The sequence below is a fragment of the Capsicum annuum genome, unplaced genomic scaffold (genome assembly GCF_002878395.1).
Source record: "Capsicum annuum cultivar UCD-10X-F1 unplaced genomic scaffold, UCD10Xv1.1 ctg4965, whole genome shotgun sequence".
NCBI classification, from domain to species: Eukaryota; Viridiplantae; Streptophyta; class Magnoliopsida; order Solanales; family Solanaceae; genus Capsicum; species Capsicum annuum.
The window spans coordinates 50,142-69,374 of NW_025857455.1; the positions used below are offsets into that span (position 1 = coordinate 50,142).

General features: G+C 31.8%; 1 protein-coding gene across 2 annotated transcripts in view; it reads left to right on the forward strand.

Annotated features, from left to right (window-relative positions):
* LOC107874825 (sodium transporter HKT1) overlaps positions 1-19,024 on the forward strand; it is a 25,602-nt gene extending 6,578 nt beyond the window's left edge. For both annotated transcript variants that reach the window (XM_047403910.1, XM_016721551.2), the window contains 2 exons: positions 1,855-2,085; positions 18,644-19,024. In XM_047403910.1, coding sequence (XP_047259866.1) covers positions 1,855-2,085; positions 18,644-18,842 — 430 coding nt within the window. In that variant the 3' untranslated portion in view covers positions 18,843-19,024. The remainder of the gene's footprint in view (positions 1-1,854; positions 2,086-18,643) is intronic.
* The last annotated feature ends 209 nt before the right edge of the window (positions 19,025-19,233 follow it).

The window sequence follows — 19,233 nt, forward strand, 5'->3', positions numbered from 1 at the left end:
TTTTTTTTTTCAAAAAGAGTAGAAACAAAAAATTATTTATTTTCGTGACAAAATTATCTTTGTCACTTATACACAACACACACACACATACATACACACATGTATAAATATATCTTATTAATTAATTAGCATATCATATAATTTTGATTAAAGTTTGATTTTAGAATTTTATACTTCATATTTACATCAAAGTTTTTTATTTCATCCTATTATTTATATATTATTATTTTATTTTCACTCATTTTCTTCGAAAGTATCAATGATGATGGAAGAATATATAACTTTTTTATTGTTTTTATTATTAGTGATAATAAATGAGAGATGAATCATATTGGAAGATGAAATGTTATTTTGACAGCCCTTATAATTTTTTTTCTCAATTTAATTTTAAATAGATAATTAAAAATATTATAAAAAAGATTTAAAATAAATTTTCTTTATAAAATAATTTTGATAGTAAAATTCAATTGATACATATGCCCATTCACTTTTTAAATAAATTTACCAAATACAAATTACTTTTTTAAAACACATTTATAAAAAAAATATTTTATAAATATATTTCTCAAATAAACAATTTTGCAACAGCCCAAATGGGCTCTAATATTGCTCGTATAAAGCTAAGCTATTTTTTTGTTATTACTCCCTAGTTCCATTTTTAGAGTCAGATAACAAATCACGAGCAGCCACCACATATAATGAAAGATCTCAAGAACATATTGTTATTTTCTTTAAGCCACGTAGCAAATTCGTTATTCTAAGACAAATAAACATCACTTTTTTTTACTTATTATACCTTATGTTTGTTTGCTTTTGCGCTTTTCTCTTGACGTCGAATAAGTAAATTTAGTGTGTCAAGCATACTGCCTTAGATCCAACATACGTATTTTTATGGTTTAAAAGTACATTATTAAGATATTCTCATAAAGTAGGGTCGAAAAAAAAAATGATATATGCAATCCCTACCTTTACCATAAAGGTGAGTTAATTTACGATTTAAATATATTCGTTAAAAATATCATTTTATAACATTAGTTATGAAACTTATTTGACCAAGTTACCCTTAATTTATATCTTCTCAAAATACTTTTATCATTCTTTAACCTTTTTAGTTCATGTGTCATAGAAATCGTAATTTTTTTTTGAAAAAAAAATTGGCAATTTAGTTTAATTAGAAGTGCATTTTTAACATACAGGGAATTACCACGTCTTCAATTTTTTGTGTATCAACGATTTACTTCTACTAAACATCTACTATTTCTTGCCCGTTCTTTCATCATCCTTACAAGTTTCATTCGCATCATCTCCCACTCTAAAAAGATGCCAACACTATTGCGTTTTATTAACAACCACGTTAAATAATACTCCATTCGTCCGGTTCAGGTGACACTCTTTTTTGTGTCAGCCTTTACAAAATTAAAATTTTTCTATATTTTATCATAATTTAACTTAATCATTATGTGACATAGTTTTTCATATATCTTTTAAGTATCTTGAATTATCAATTATTGTGACATATAATACTTTATGCGTAGCTTGTAAATATGTGAATTTTATTTCAAAAAACTAAGATTCCTCGGAATTGGCAATTAAAATTAAATTACTTGATTCACGAAATTTGAATCATGCCACATAAATTGGGATAAAGAGAATATTATTTTTTAAACATTCCTTGTGAAACCATCACATAAATTGGGATGAAGGGAGGATATCACAGTAGAACAATTATTACTGCTCTATTATCGCTATACATAATAATTTGTAATCATGAATTAATATCTATGGCTTGCTATTGTAAAGTACAATTATAAGAATCCCTATGGTTATTTTATTGGGTTTGTTTTGTCAATGCAGGTATCTATCATCCTATACTACTTTTTTGCCTGTTGATAATCATGAAGAGAGGTTAAAAACTAAAGAAAAAATTAACAGGAAAAAAAGGAGAAGCTTGGTGAAGTACATATCATTCTCACAACCTTCTTGTTTGGTTATTTTTACCATTCTTATTTGTGTAGTGGAGAAAGACAAAACGAAAAATGATCCACTCAACTTCAACGTACTCAACATTGCCTTTGAAGTCATCAGGTTAGTCGACATCTTTTTCTTCATAAAGTTTAATTGATATTTTGACCGTTTCTTGTTTTATTGGAGGAATTATCCTTTAAGTTACGTCTCATTTTTTTCATAATGAAGGGAAATGCTAAAAAATAATTGAAAAAATTATAGGTAAACTTACCAATATATAGAGTTCACCCAATACCAAATATGGTCAAAATTTACAAAATTTATAAGTTTTTTAAAATTATTTTTTTATATATTCCGTAAACTAAATCATCCAAGAGCTATATTATGTTGGTATTATCTGAAATGGCCCGTAACCCCATGTCTATAACCTCCCACTCCATCCAGTTACTCAACTGCGAAGGATTTGAATTTCAAATCCTCTATAAATGTTGTCCTACTGCCCTAATTGTAAACCACCAACCAGTACTCTTGATGGAGAACATTTTAAATACACAGATCTGGGTAAAGGTCTCTAATCATAGCCTTCTTCACAATCTTCACACCATCTAAAGAATGAGGTTTGAGTGCTTAGAAAACTCGCTGGAAGTACGAAGTGGATGCCGACGACGCCAACACTCCGACGAACTCCAACAATGGATAGAGGTACACCAACTTTAAATTTGTCGTGATCCAATTACTCAGGTCATGATGACAACTATCATAACCCACCAGTTGACAAGCCAACCTATAATCCGGAACATCTAGTAATGGACTATGCAAAGAAATGAATGAAAATAACAGAATAAATATAACAAGACGAATATATATAAAGCAGCTCCAAAACTTGATGAATTAGAACAAGAGTTTCTAATACAATAACTGTACAGCGTAAAATACTCAATAAAAATACATGTACAACCCGTCTCTGAATACAACATAGATTTCAGTCTAATAAGTAACAGGGAATGTAGTAGTTCTTCGAATGCTAGGAGCTAACCTCAAATCTTCAATCCATAGCTGCTCCGTACGATGCACACAACAACGACGAGAGCTCGTACTAAGATATGCAAGCTTCAGAAGTGTAGTATGGGTACCAAACATGTGGTACTTAGTAGGAGACTGCCGACTGAGCACCAAAGATAATGAAAGATAAATAACATGTAAATATGGATTATAATTATAAACAATTACTCAGGGAACTAATACAATAAAACTAGTGAGGCAATGAGGATAAACTATCCTATTATAATCGTAAATAGGATCTAAAGGGCAATACCGTATATTGCTAGCCAATATACCAATGAAGAGTGAAAGAAATAATATATATATATATATATTATAAATACATATATATATATATATATATATATATATGTACATATATATATGTACAAATACATACACACACACACATATATATATATATATATGTATGTAAGTGTATATATGTAAGACTAACTCAAAGGTAACAATCTGAGGCAGTCAACCTAACTTCTCCAGGGGATCCTAACCTAGTAGGAAAATAGTGCTGGCATAATCAGTGTCCTTAACCATATTGTTTAACCATGAAATGATGATAATGGAATCAACCTACAATACGAAAACAAGACACAAAACACAATAGAAGCCTACAACCAAATGAGAACAAGTCTCGACCAACAACAACAACACAACAATATGAGATAACAAGGAGTAAACCAACCCCAAAACATCCACAACATGAGATGAAAAAGACGAATAACAACACAAGATAACAAGATCTCAAGGTTTTTACTAGAACAAGAGACAAACACTACAAATGATTACAAGAAGATAAAGATAGGTAGTGAGACATTAACCCTTACAAGAACTAAGAACCTAAGTATATCTCAAACACTAAGACCCTTAACTAATATAAAAGCAACACCAACTCTCTTACGATGACACAGGAGAGATTCCACCACTCAAGCACCAACGTTTTTAGAGAAATTTACAACACTAGTGATTCCACACTAGTATCACCCTCATTTTGATTTTAGCTTGTCCAAACCCTACAAATAAGGTTTTACAATGTCACAAATAGAGAAGAAATATTTTTAAAAGTTTATCTTACAATATCATTCAACAACTAAGCAAAATAACCTAACATTAGTCGATTTATTGATTTATGACAAAACAAAGTGAAAGGTCCCAAAAACCCTTAGTGAAGGGAGTGTTTTGGTCATACCCACTTGAGGAAATATGGTGTTGAGGAGGAGAAGCATGAGAGTTCCTTCGACTCTCCCTGCGATCCAACCTCTCAATCATAGTAGACATGTCTCCTTTGATTGAGGACATAACTGTGTTCATCTTTTCCATTCTTTGGTTGATATTTTCAATCCATGCCAAGATAGAACTAAGAGAATTGTTATCCATTATAGCCAAGAAGTTACCCACAAAACATAAACAAGTTAGCTGTACAAAATGGGTGATGTGGCAGACCTTGATTGATTGCGGGTTTTGAAGAGTTCTTATTTTTCCAACTTTGAAATTTTTGTTCAAATTTTAATTTGTGGAAGAGTAAATTTGGTTTTGGAGGGGAAAAACACAAGTTTGGAGCCTTTTCCACATTCAAAATCGGTTGAATTTCTTTGCACCTTTTAGGCAAAACACTTTTTGAAGGGTGGTTGGCTTTTTCCTCTTTTGGTTAGTCTTGAAAAAGTCCCCTTAATACTTTTTGGTAACTAGTATTTTTGAAAGGTCTTTTGTCCCTTACTATTTTGGTATAGTTTTGGAACTTGTTTCAAGATAAACAAGAAAGGCTACACTCTTCCACTTGATCTTAAGATCAAACACCACTATTGAAGGTTCTTCTTGTCACAAGACATGAAGGTTAGTCAAGAACATGAAGAACCTTCAACAAGGCTTGAAGAACAAAGGTTCAAGAACCCTCTGTAATGACCAGAGACTACCCCTAGTCATCACACGGTGCTTGAAACCACAAGTGATCCCAACCTAACCCGTTCGGCATACTATTAAGCAACTGAATTATAACATAATAAATAGTTGTTCTGCTGTGCGGAAACATAATCATACTAAAAATTTAAAATATATACAATAATGATAAAGCTTTACAATACTGATAAATCTGAAGGATGAAACTAAAATTACATGACTGACTCTGGTTAACATCTATGAAGCCTTTACTAAACTAATTATAGATAGCTGGGACATGTCTCTAACTACGACTAATCAATACACATGGAAGTAAAGAAACTCTACATGAACTAAAAATGTCTGGAGTTCCTGAAGTAGGAGAACTCATCACCTGTTGGCTGGAATCTGTAACTATCTGATTGTGACATGCGAGCTACAATTGGTACCTATATTATGAAACAATATAGCCACACAGACGTATATGTGGATCAGTACTTTTGGAATGTACTAAGTATGCAGGGGTGAATACAATAAGTAAAACTGATTTCATATGTAATCGTAAAACATACATTCTAAGTGTAAGTAGACCAATAGTCTGGAATAAACTAAAAACTAAAATATCTTAAAGCATAAGTGACAAAAATTCTCTAATAAGAAGGTGAATCTCTACATTTAGTTTTTGTAAAACTTTACTGTAGTGATATAAGTACACTGAAGCTGGGATATGATAAAACATGGATATTATATGAATACTGGGTCTAAAACTATGTGATGGAGACCGACATAAATTGAGAATCTGAATATACAATTACACTGAGCACGAATACATAAACATACTAACTTATCTGATTAACTGAATGAATGATAGCTGAATACTGGGCAAGTAAGACTGAACTGTACTTAGTCTGAAATACTGATAACTAAATAACTGATAACTATATGCTATGGTCAAGCAAACCTAAAACTAAACTGAGTTACTGATCTGATTACTAGACTAAGATTGTGACTAAGATTGTAATTGAGATTGTGACTGAGACTGTAACTAGAAGTACATACTGAGTTCTGATAATTGAGTAATTGATAGCTACAGTTACTGATAACTGAGTTACTGATAATTGGGTGACTATTTCTGACAGTCCCGATTCTGTAGAACTAAACTGAGTTCAGTACTGAGTTGGGTGACTATTTCTGACAGTCCTAATTTTGTAAAACTGAACTGAGTTCCATATTGAGTCTGAAGCTGAAAATATAATTGTGGGAGTGTTCATCTAACCAACATTTCCCAATCTGAGCTAATCGGGGTCCAACCTGTAACCCAGTTGAAGGGCTGTCAGTACCGTGCCACGGGTACTAACAATGGTTGTGAGTTAACCTTAATTGGCAGGAGGACATTTTGTCAACCCTTACTAACAGGAAAACTCATGAGATATGTGTCAACCCTAGACTGGTAGGAAGATATCTCAACCTATGCTGGCTACGTAGTTCTGTAACTCAGGAATGCTACTAAGGGTCAAACCTTCTGCTGGTAGGAATACCCCTATCCCTGGGTTCGCTTGGTGCTGAATCATACTCCCAATCGAATAGATACTGAAATACTAACTAGTGTATGCACAGATAACTAATAAGCTCAGGTCATGATATTCTGAAAATAATAGTGCATACAGATTCTGAGGTAATCATTAATGATTAAATTGATACTGGGACTAAACTGGACTGTACTAGGGTTGAATGAACCCACACTGATTCTATTGACTAATCGAATTGGACTGAGTTCACTGAGTTTTGTTAACTGATTGGGTACAAGTGTTCGTGACATTACTGAGACTATTCTGTAGCTACTGTAATTCTAGATAAACAACTAGATTTTGGGTATTGAATACCCCCAGGACTTGATAGCATTGAAAGTAAATATGACATGATCATACTAGCATGACAATATCAACTTGCTAACAATGCTTTCATTTAGATATTTTGTCAAACACTTGAGAGGCATGAACTTGTACATGAATAGGACCACATGATGTCATGTCATGATCATGAACTGGAACATGAGAATATCGTAAACATGGGAGCATAACATGATTAAATAACTAAGATCATGAATTACAGAATTCCTATGTAATTTGCTTGAAATAGGACATAGGCGTTTCATCAAAACATGTAAAGTTCATAGCTTGAACGTAAGAATGTCTTAAACATGAGGGAACAATAGAATTACATGGAAAAATTCATAACTTGGGGATTCATCTTGAAATTGACTTAACATGGTATGGGAATTTCATCAAACATGTGGAAGACATAAATTTAAAACATGAGAATTTTGCTAGACATCATGAATTTAGAATCTATCATGGAATTTACTTGAATAAAGCATGAAAAACTCAAATTCATAGCATGAGGAATTCAAAATCTTGCATGGAATCATACATGGCCTGAATTGAATTAAAAATACCATGAAAATATGAAATTCAATCTTTCTTGAACATACAAAATACCATAATAATGGAAAATTATTCTTTATTTAATTAAAAAGGATTTTTGGGCTCCATGGGTGAAAGAGGACCCATGGATGAACTCCCACATACCTTAAAAATTTAATCTTGAAGGAGAAACACAATCTTAAAAGCATTCTTGAATTAGGAAACTTGAGTTCTTGCTTTTCTTGAAGAAAAATTGATGAAGTTCTTGGTGTTCTTGGGGAGGCTAGCGGTTTTCCTTGAGAGAAAAGATGAATAATTAAGTGTATATTGCTTTTGGGGGCTAAAATTAAGTGTTATGGGTGGATTTAGGTGAGGGGAAGTGACCAAAGTTCCCCTAGACCCTTTAGAAACTGAAATAGCCTGTGAAAAAGTCCCTTAACGCATTGGCCATCGCGTCGGGTCGCTAATAGCATCTACAACCGACGCGTCGCAGCCCAATCGTGTTGGCTTACTTTCTCACACGAAAAATGCCATAACTTTTTGTTCGGGTATCAGATTTATGTGAAATTGGTATCGTTGGAAAGCTAATTCAATTATCAACAATTTGGTAGGTTTTAAGCTGCAAAATTCTATGTATATAAAAAGTTATACACTTTTAAATTAGACCCTTATAGAATCAAATACCAAACTTTGGACGAATCAAAGACTCTAAGCTCAACTTTGTTCTAAGTGATTCTTATGAACATTTTTCACTTCAGAAGCAAATAAAAAATGAGGATAAATTTCATGGAACTCATATTTGCATAGGAATCATTTAGATCATAGCTTATACACTTAGGAACAATGGTTCATAGATTATCCCAAAAATGCGGGGTATAACACCCTCCAAATAACAATAACACCTTCTCAAACACAAATCCTCAATGACAATGCCAATCAACACCTCCAAATCTTGGATTCACAACAACAACTAACCAACAACATGTGTCCAATTCTCGGATGCACAACAACAACAAACCAACATACGGCCAAGCCTTTAGTTCCACAACAACAACTTCAACAATACAAGCTTGACTAAGATCTAGACCCATAGGTGTTAGTAAAGAAGAAAACTAAAACTGGAAATGCCAAAGATAAGTAAAAAAGACTCTTAGATTTAGACTCAACAATCTCAGCCAAGATGTACAACAGAAACAATAACTTTCTCGGCCAAGAACACCAAACTCAAGAACATAACTTTTTTTTTGAATTTTCAAACAACCAAGACCACGATTGATCTTGTGGGAACAAAATTAGCCTTATCTCTAATACTAAATGATAATAGAATAAACCCACGACACGGAAACAAGATGCAACACCCAATAGAAATCAAGAACCAAATAAGAACAAGTCTCGACCAACAACAACAACACAACAATATGATATAACAAGGAGTAAAACAACCCGAAAACAACCACAACACGAGATAAACAAGAGGAATAACAACACCAGATAACAAGATCCTATGTTTTTTACTAGAATAAGAGACAAACATTACAAACGATTACAAGAAGATAAAGATAGGTAGTGAGACATTAACCTTTACAAGAACTAAGAACCTAAGTGTATCTCAAACACTAAGACCCTTAACTAATGTAAAAGAAACACTAATAATCTTACGATGGAACGAAAGTGAGTCCACCACTCAAGCACCAACATTTCTAGAGAAGTTTGCAACACTAGTAATTCCATACTAGTATCACTCTCATTTTAGTTTTGGCTTGTCCAAGCCCTACAACTAAGGTGTTACACACTCTCAAAGAGAGAATAAAGGTGTTTCAATTTTTTTCTTATAATATCATTCAAAAACTAAGCTAAAATGACCTAACATTAGTCTATTTATAGACTTATTACAAAACAAAGTGAATGGTCCAAAAAGGCCTTAATGAAGAGATAAAAAGAGGCGCCCTTGAAGTGTATGTAGGTGCGGCTTTAGAGTGTCCAAAACCCTCTTCACACTTCAACTTGTACACTCCCTTGGCTTTATTCAATGCGTACTCACGCAAATCTATCTTCATGATCGTGCCCATATCAGATGACTACCCATATTGTAATTTATCATAAAAATGAAAAGGATCAATATCATACCTTTTACCTCATACTAGACCATAATCAACCTGTCATGAACCAACCATAATAACAATAATAGAGTAACCGTCTAGTCTAGACAAACAATACCTCATCAGGCCTCCATACACCCGAAAGGTTCAATCAACACTCAAAAAACAATAATCATAGCTTCTATCTATTAAACCCCATAAGGTTGATAGATATAAGCATCAAGTAATATACTAGTACTAGGAAATACATATAAATAAATGAATGCAAAGTAAATCTGTAGTACCATAATAGATCCAAGTGCGATAGTGTATCAAGTACATATACCTTCTCTAACTAAAAAACTTGCAAAGGCGGGATCTATGAAGATCTCTCTTCTCTGACATGATGGTTCACAGATAAAGGAGCCCCTAGTGGATTCGAGAATATCTGTATATAAATACCTGGTCTTGATCCAGGATTTTTAATAATCATTATCATCAATATACTCCATCTTATATCGGAGATATGAATAAATATAATAAGTGCATGCACTAAAATCGTGACTAACAGAGTGTAAGTTTGTGAATTTATTACCTGAAATTAACTTTCAGACTAAAACAACATAAAAGTGCAGAAAGGATTGGAATTTTTATCTCGATTGAAGTACATAATAGTGGTAAAAGGGAGGGTAACCCATGGACCATAATCTATCTCGGACTAATTTCTAAAGAAACATATTTAATTTCAAAAGTTCATCATTAAGTAAGGTGCTACGATTCCTATTATAAAAGAATCTTCTTTAAAAGTGAAGTTGGAATAAATTTCTTTTTAGAAAATAGTAGTAAAATCATGGTTTTATATGGAATCTTACAACTAAGTATGCATGAATGTATCATAATCTTTGTATGCCATCACCATTATCTAAACAATACAATCATAACCATCTAGGAATTTATAGACTAATGTCACATCCTTTGTAAGGATAGATTACTCACCTGTAGTTCAACCTGTATAGTAATCACGGCCTCAGATACAATTGTACATAACTAACATAATAGCAATACCATAAATAGGAAAACTATAATCCAAATGCTACGTCAAATAGTAAACCTTATCCTAAAGGTTGCTTAGCCTCAACTAGGATCAACATACCTATAGCCAAGGGTGATAGGATTTTATAGCTATAACAAGTATTCCATCTTTAGGATCGGGTCACATTTCTACTCCAAATTTCTTAAATAGGTTATGTCATGATACACTAGTAATAAATAGGTCTTATCATCCTTACCTAGCATGCAATCTATATTATACATTATCTCATAAAGAAAATTTGACAAAAACCTGCTTTGATGCCGAAATCGCAAGTCTTGAATCATTCATAAAGCATTCGTTCTCGCTTCATGATCTAAAAGTACTATCACATTATCAAAATAATAACCTATATGTCAATATCAAAAAAATGAGACCTATAATTTTTATATGAATTATTGGGTTAAAATTTGAGTCAAGAATGGACCCTAGAGCCTGCAAATGAAGTCATAAATTAAATCCACCACGAGGTCCCTCAAAGAACAAGAAATATGTACTCAAAATTAGAGAACAAATAGAGCATATATTGGGGCCCAAATCAGCTTCAAAAGTCTAGGGATTTTAAGACCTAATTCCTAAAATTTTATAATGAAACAAGATGAAATTTGATCAGAAAAGTAATGAGAAATGACCAAGAAGTGTTAGGCTTATTTAACTTAGCTTCAATGGATGATTCCCCACACTTTTTTTCTCTAAAATCTCCCCAAAATGGTGGGTAAAGGTTGAGAAAATGATGGGAAATTTGGTAATGAAGGGGAGATTTAACACACCAGATGTCTCTAAAGTGGTACCTTATTTGCTTATGCAGCTACCTCTCAAACGACACAAGTCTGCTAAAGTAGTTGGGTACAAGGATGCAAGTATTGCTAAAGCGACACCTTGGCCGCTAAAGCGGACGTTGATATCTTAAGCGTTCCTTGATCAAATAACCAAGGTTGATAATGCAACCCAATGACTCTAAAGAGACTACTGCTTAAGCTACCAAAGGTCCGCTTAAGCAGTTGCATCCGATGGTGCTAGGCATCAGATTTCTCTAAGTTCAAATAGACTCCGATCGGATTTTCGAAATTCCTTTGGAATGTCGTGTATGCAAATGAACTATTCTACCATACTAAATTTGATATTTCGGATTCTATGTAACCATCATCCAAGATTGTTTCAACTAAATACAGACTCTCATACCTATAGTTTTACTTTCATTAAATACACTTAATAGCCCAAAATAAGTTCGGTAGCCTTGGGACCTGAGCCAAGGGTTCTCCTAGCCTAAAATCAATATTTCGAAGTTGATGGAATAGTCAAAATTCTCATCCAAGGATATTCACTAGGTGTTTTGGTCTGACACCAATACCTTAATAGGAAAAGCTCCAAAACATGAAAATAAACCTAAAATCTAAATGAATTATCCGATAATCAGAGTGACAATTTCGATAAGTCATAAATAACCCATAGCCACTGTAGAAAGGCACAAAATATCAAAAAATGCATATAAATCAAGGAAATGACCTAGAGGGTAATTATTAAAATCTGCTAAGCTATTGCTCTATTTTTTTTAAACATTTGGTATCAGAGAGAGCATTTATCTTTGCCTTGTTATTTTGGAATTTGAAAATCATCAAATGTAAAAACATTTTACATCTAGAAATATCAATCAGTTTCTGCAAACAAAAAGTTAAACAAATTTGTATTTCGGTAAAAACACTTGATTAATCCTTGTACTAAAATAGTAAAGAATTTGATTTTCAAATATCATTTTGTATTTGGGACTGAAAAATGATTTTGTAACTATCAAAAGGGACCATCTAAAGAAAGAAGATGACCGAGTCTCATAATGACCTTTTCCTTTTATTTTGATGATATAAATTACTAATTCTTGACATGTGAAAATATTATCAGTGGGGCCCAATTTTGTACCACTTTAATGCTTTCATCTTGGATTTACAAGCTTATATGACTGATTTTGTAAATGCTCTTATCTATATACTTTTTCTCATTTAGTTGGTACTACTTGAAAAGAGTAATAATGATAGTGCCGTCCGATTATTTAGTTTACAAGCAATATAAGTTGCATTGTGAATTTATAGTTAAATGTAAATTATTCACTGTTTCTGTTTAATGTGCGTATGACATATGCTACTGGTGAATTTTTATGGCATAATGTTTAAAAAATAAATATTGTATGATTAATAATTTTTAATGTCTAGCGATTTATAAAATTTTGTTTGATTTAGTCACAACAATCCTGATTAAATAAAATTAAATACACTATGTTTAGGGTCACATAATAAAATTATACACATAATAAAATTATAGACATTAAATAAGGACTAATGTCTAAGTGATTTATAGTTTTGTTTGATTGAAGATTAGTCTCAACATGTTTAATTCAATAGAATTTTTGAAATCAGGGATCACATAAAAAATTTTAGACATTAATATTGTGATTAGTTATGCACTAGATGGCAACTCAAGAATTTTTATTATTGGGTTGTATAAATTAATTAGGATAAAATATTAAATATTTTTCATAATTACTCATAGGGATTATGAATGAGAATTACAAAATTTTATCATAAGGATAGAATATCAAGCTAGTAAACGATAATTCCATCATAAAGTGTGAGTCTAATAGAATTAAAAATTAGTCCACATGTAGTTTTTATGTCAGCAAAATTAGTTTGATATTATTTTCCTTAAATTTATCAAGCAAGTATGTATTTTTTCTAGTTATGCAACCTACAAATTTCTTTGATATTTGTGATATTTCTAAATTCAATGGTGAAAACTATAAGATCTAGAAGAAGAGAATTCTCCTTCACTTAGGGTGCATGGACATTGATTGTTTTATTAGGAAAGATGAACCACCAATTGATGAAATTAAGACTCAAGGTAAGATTGTTCTTCATGAACAATGGGAGCGCTTTAACCATTTGAGTATTATGTTCATTATGACCAAAATCTCAGCTAGTATTTATGATTTTATCGAACATAATAACAATATCAAGGCATTATTGAAGGCTATTGATGAACAATTTGAGACTTTAGATAAGGCACTTGCCAATACCTTAATTATAATATTCTCATCAATGACGCTTACCTTTGTAAGAGGTGTACGTGAGCACATTATAAGAATGCCAGATTTAGTAGCTCAATTAAAGACTCTTGAGATTGAAATATATCTAAAACTTTTATTGTGCACTATATTTCAATAGTCTACCTGCACAATACGACTCTTTTAAGATCTCATATAACACACATAAGTATATATGGTCTATCAATGAACTTATGGTCACGTGTGTTCAAAAAGAGGGTCAATTGTTAATGGAAATAGAGAAGTGTATTCATGACTATTCAAAGTAGAAGTCTCATCAAGCCAATAAGAAATTAAAAGGAAAAACTCCACTTGACTCTGACATCAAGAAATGATCCAAGTGTCGCTTCTTTAGAAAAAAGGGGGACATAAGAAGGATTGTGTCAAGTTTCAACGATGACTTAAGAAGAAAGATATTTATATTTCTCTTGTTTGTTATGAAGCTTATATGATTGATGTTAATGACTACACGTGATGGATTGATTCTTTTTTACAATCCATATTACATATTCTTTAAGGATTTAATAAACCTACAGAAACTAGTGGGATTTTTCAAAGCATCTATTCAGGAAATAAGATGCATTGCATGTAGAAGCTATTACAACATGCCCTTAAGTTCAATTACTTTCACTAGTTTAGAATGAATTGTGAGTGTTCAATTGGAAACTTGGTAAATTTTCCAAGATAATGGTGCAACTTCAGCTGGTGTAGGCAAAAAATAACTTTCGCATTCGTGTGGCTATGGTAGTGTTTGCTAAGCCTAAGGTTATTGGCCATCACATTCACAAGCTGTTCTTTGAATCCATAAAGTGTTATTTGGTTGACTGTTCTGTCTTCTTACTTCACGTTCGTAGTGGATTGACCACTGCTATGTAGGGTAAGCTGGATCAAGCATCATGTTAGTGACGAGGTTCCCATTATTCCGATGAAGTTAACCCTACCAGTATTAAATGCTTTAGGGCCTGATTTCTTAAATTTTTCTTAAGTCCCAAGTCCATTAAAAATCCTAGAAAGCTAATATCGATCCTTGGGCATCCAAGGTGATTTATTGGTGTTATTTTGATCATCTTCGCACCTCTTTTTCTATAAGTTCCCATTAAATTCTTAACTTTTTATGTTCCTAACTTTTTTAGGAATCTAATTTCGGTATCAAGACTTGTACCTTTAGGATATTCCTTCTTTCTAGAAGGTTATTCTAATCTATTTTATAAATTTAAACTTGTTGGATATGGTAAATTGCCTGATGGTATTTTCTCTCTTGATATACACAATGACTCCACTCAATACACTATGACTCCACTCATAATGTTATGCATTTTACAGATGAGAACAAATGATGTGTTATGAGTGAAAATTTTTCTATTTTAAGGCATCAAAGATTGAGACATATCTCCTAGATAAATTAAGAGATTAGTAAATAATAGAGTACTTAGTACTTTAGATTTTACAAATTTTGATACTTGTATCGACTTCATTAAAGTCAAGCAAACATAAAACTCAAAGAAAGGTGCCAAGAGAAATTCAACCATATTAGAAATCATACATTCAAATATATGTTGACCAAATATGGATTTGTATGGCCAAACTACTTTATAATCTTTATAGATGATTACTAACGATATATGTATCTCTATATGTTTCATAATAAAAGCGAAGCATTAGAAGATGTTAAGCATTTTAATATTGAAGTAGAGAAACAATGCACTCATAGAGGTGGTGAGTACTATGGTAGATACACCGAAGATGGATAAGCACAAGGTAGGTTTGTAAAATTTCTTCAATAAAATGAAATCGTTGCTTAAGAAGCTATTCCTGGTTCTCTAAATCAAAATGGTGTAGCAGAAAAAAGAAATGAAACATTATTGGATATGGTCTGTAGTATGTTAAGCAACTTTAAGCTACCTAAGTCCTTATGGATTGAAACTCTTAAGATAATAGTGTATTTATTAAATTGAGTTCCAACTAAGGCTATCCTAAAGACACCTTTTGAATTGCTCAAAGGTTGAAAATAGAGTTTAGCATTTATTCACATATGGGGATGACTGTCTGAAGTAAGAGTCTACAACCTACAAGAAAACAAATTGGATCCTACGACCATTAGTGGATATTTTATTTTATATTTCAAAACGTCTAAAGGATACAAATTCAATTTTTCATCTAACAACACTAGGATTATAGAATCAAAAAATAAAAAATTATTAAGAATGACTTAATTAGTGGGAGTGATTAATTTTAGAATACAAGAATGACTTAATTAGTGGGAGTGATTAATTTTAGAATACAATTTTTATCAGAGAATGGTCTCCTATTTTAGGTCAACGATTGATTGTCGTAGATAACACCCCTCAAGTACAATTGGATGTTGCACAATCAATTAATAAAATTCCATAAGCTTTTGAAAATGTTAAAATAGATTAATTATTTTAAGTGATTCCAGAAATTATTGAACAACCAGTTCAACAACATGATTCTCAGGAAAATATTGGTAAAACATTACAAATATCTACTAGATAAAGAAAATAAGCAATTCCTAGTTACTTTTTTTGTGTATTTATAAGAATCTGACATTGAAGTTAAATATGACCCTAAGTCTTTTTCACAATCCATGAATTGTAAAGAGTCAAAATTATAGTACAATTTAATGTAAGAAGAGATGAATTTCATATAAGGTAACTAAGTCTGGGATCTTATTGAGTTTCCTAATGTATAAAAGCCATTGGATGTAAATCAGTCTTTAAAACTAAAATGGACTCACCAGGCAATAGTGAATGATATAAAGCATGTATTGGTGCAAAAGGATTCACTCAAAAGAAAGAAATTGACTACACAGAGACTTTTCTCCTATGTCTCCTTGTGCATTTTATTGGTTTAGTAGCCCATTTTTACTTAGAATTGCACCAGATGGATGTGAAAATTTCATTTCTCAATGGCGATCTAGAGAAAGATGTTTATATGAAATAATCTAAAAATTTCTCATCTAGTGATGGTGAGCACTTGGTATATAAGTTAAAGAAATTAATACACGGACTAAAACAAGTCTCCCACAAATGGTATTTAAAATTTCACAATGTTATCTCTATATTCGATTTTGTTGATAACATTATGGATCAATCTATATACTAGAAGGTTAGTGGGAGTAAAATATGTTTCTTAGTTCTATATGTGAATGACATTGTACTTGCATCCAATGATAAGGCCATGATACATAAGGGGAAATAATTTCACTCTAAAAGTTTTGATATAAAAGACATGAGTGATGAATCTTATGTCATTGGCATTATGATTCATAAGAAAGGACATCAAGGCTCCTTAGGTCTATCTCAAGAAACCTATATAGTTCACCAAGTGTAGCTCCTATTGTGAAGGGTGATAGATTAATTTGAATCAATTCCAGAAGAACTATATTAAGAAGGAACAAATGAAGGACATTTCATACGCTTTGACTGTTAAAAACTTGATGTATGCTTAGGTTTGTACAAGACCTGACATAGTATTTGTTATTGAAATGTTAGAAATATATTAGAGTAATCTAGGTCTTGACCTCTAGAGAGTTGAAAAGAAAGTCCTAGATATCTTCAAGGGACAAAAGACTACATGCTTATGTGAAAAAAAAAAATGACTTGGAAGTTATTGGCTATTCTAGTTCAGACTTAATTGGTTGTGTTGATTCATGAAAATAAACTTTTGAATACATTTTTATGTTAGTCAGTGGAGCTATCTCTTGGAAAAGTGTTAAACAGACTTTTATTACTACTTTCTCTATAACGGTTGTGTTCATTTCTTGTTTTGAGCCTACCTTACATGAGGTATGATTGAACAGTTTCATATCTGGGCTGATAATTATCGACTCTATCTCTAATCCATTAAAGTTGTATTGTAAAAAATTTGTTGCTATCTTTCTGGATAATAATAACAAAAGTGGATGTTGAACCAAGCATATTGACATCAAGTATCTAACCATAAGAGAACGTGTTAAAAATAAGAAAATGTTCATTAAACATATTATCATTGAAGTGATGTTAGTTGATCCTAACTAAAGACGTGTCACCATAGAAATTTAAGGATCATATAATCACATGGACTTTGTTCCACTATGTAAAAATTTTTCTGCAATAAAGTATGCTGATGAAACTCAATTTTATATGATATTTCTCGTACTTGTAATTGTGTGCAAAATCAGTTTTAATTTTTAGAAATGTCACTAAAGTATGGACCTAAAGCAAATATTGGGTTATTCATTAAGTAATAAGGGCTAAGGCTTAGAGATATAATACATAGACTATTGTCATGGTTCATGTCATAAATTTCACTTATTGGACTAACCTCCATGTCTTTAACCTCTACTCCAGCCAGTTACTCAACTACCAAGGAATTGAATTTCAAATCCTTTGTAACTGCTGTCCGATTGCCCTAATTGTAAACTACTAACCAATATTTTTGATAGAGAACATTATCAATAAATAGATCCGATTAAAGGTCCCTAAATATAACCTTCTTCACAATATCTACACCAACTAAAGAGTAAGGGTTGAGTGCTTAGAACATATACAAATGTATGAAGTAGTTGACGACGACTCCCACACTCCAATAAACTCCAACAATGGCTGGAGGTATCCTAATTTTAAAATCCATTGTGTTATTGCTTTAATTTTCTAACATATATAGGTCATAAATACGATTTGGGTCATTGAAAATTATGTCCTTATATTGTGTAGGTCTACAATTTATGTCCATAGGGGAAAATAAATAAAATTTACAGTGTCTAAGTATATTTTTTCATAGTATAATATGTCAAGAGTTATGCTTTAGTTTCTAAAAAACTTATGCATCACTAGATATAAATTTAATTATGAAAGATAAAAATTAAATGTCAGTTCATCTTAACGACAATTTCTACAATATCATCTGATATAAGTCATTAAAGTATAAACTCTATCATTTTATGGGTCACCATTCATAACTTAATTAGTGAAGCCAAATCAAGCCTAATACTTGTGTATAGTCTATTATATTTGATGAAAATATTAACTAATTCCAAGTCATTCGTATAATGATAATATTACAGTGCATATGGGACTGTTGGAATGTCAATGGGCTATAGTTGTGCAAGGCAAATGAAACCAGATGGTCATTGCAAGGACACAACATATGGATTTGCTGGAAAATGGAGTAATACGGGAAAGTTCCTTTTGATTATTGTCATGTTCTTTGGAAGGATGAAGAAGTATAATCAAAGAGGTGGAAAGGCTTGGAAAGTATTATAACTTCACTTAGAATTACTTTAAATGTATTTAAAATAAATGGGCAACTTCTTTGACCTTTCTCACTCTCTCTCGCATTTTTTTGGCCTTTTTATTTCTTCCATGTAATCCTAGTGTAAAACAAGTTATTGCTATGTTGTAATGTTATATGACATGTATATAACTATCCATTTTTTTTTGGGGAATTTGTTAGAATTTTTTCATTTAAAATGTTTTATTGATAATCAGATAATGTCTAGCAAAAAATAGAAAATAAAGAATATATAAAAGACTGAAGTAAATGACTAACTTAACAAATATACAAATCCAAGACTAGGTTTGATTGTTCTTACTTTCTGCACAATTGTGCCCCCACTACCATTGGAGAACTCTGTGATATGTGTTTTGAAATTCT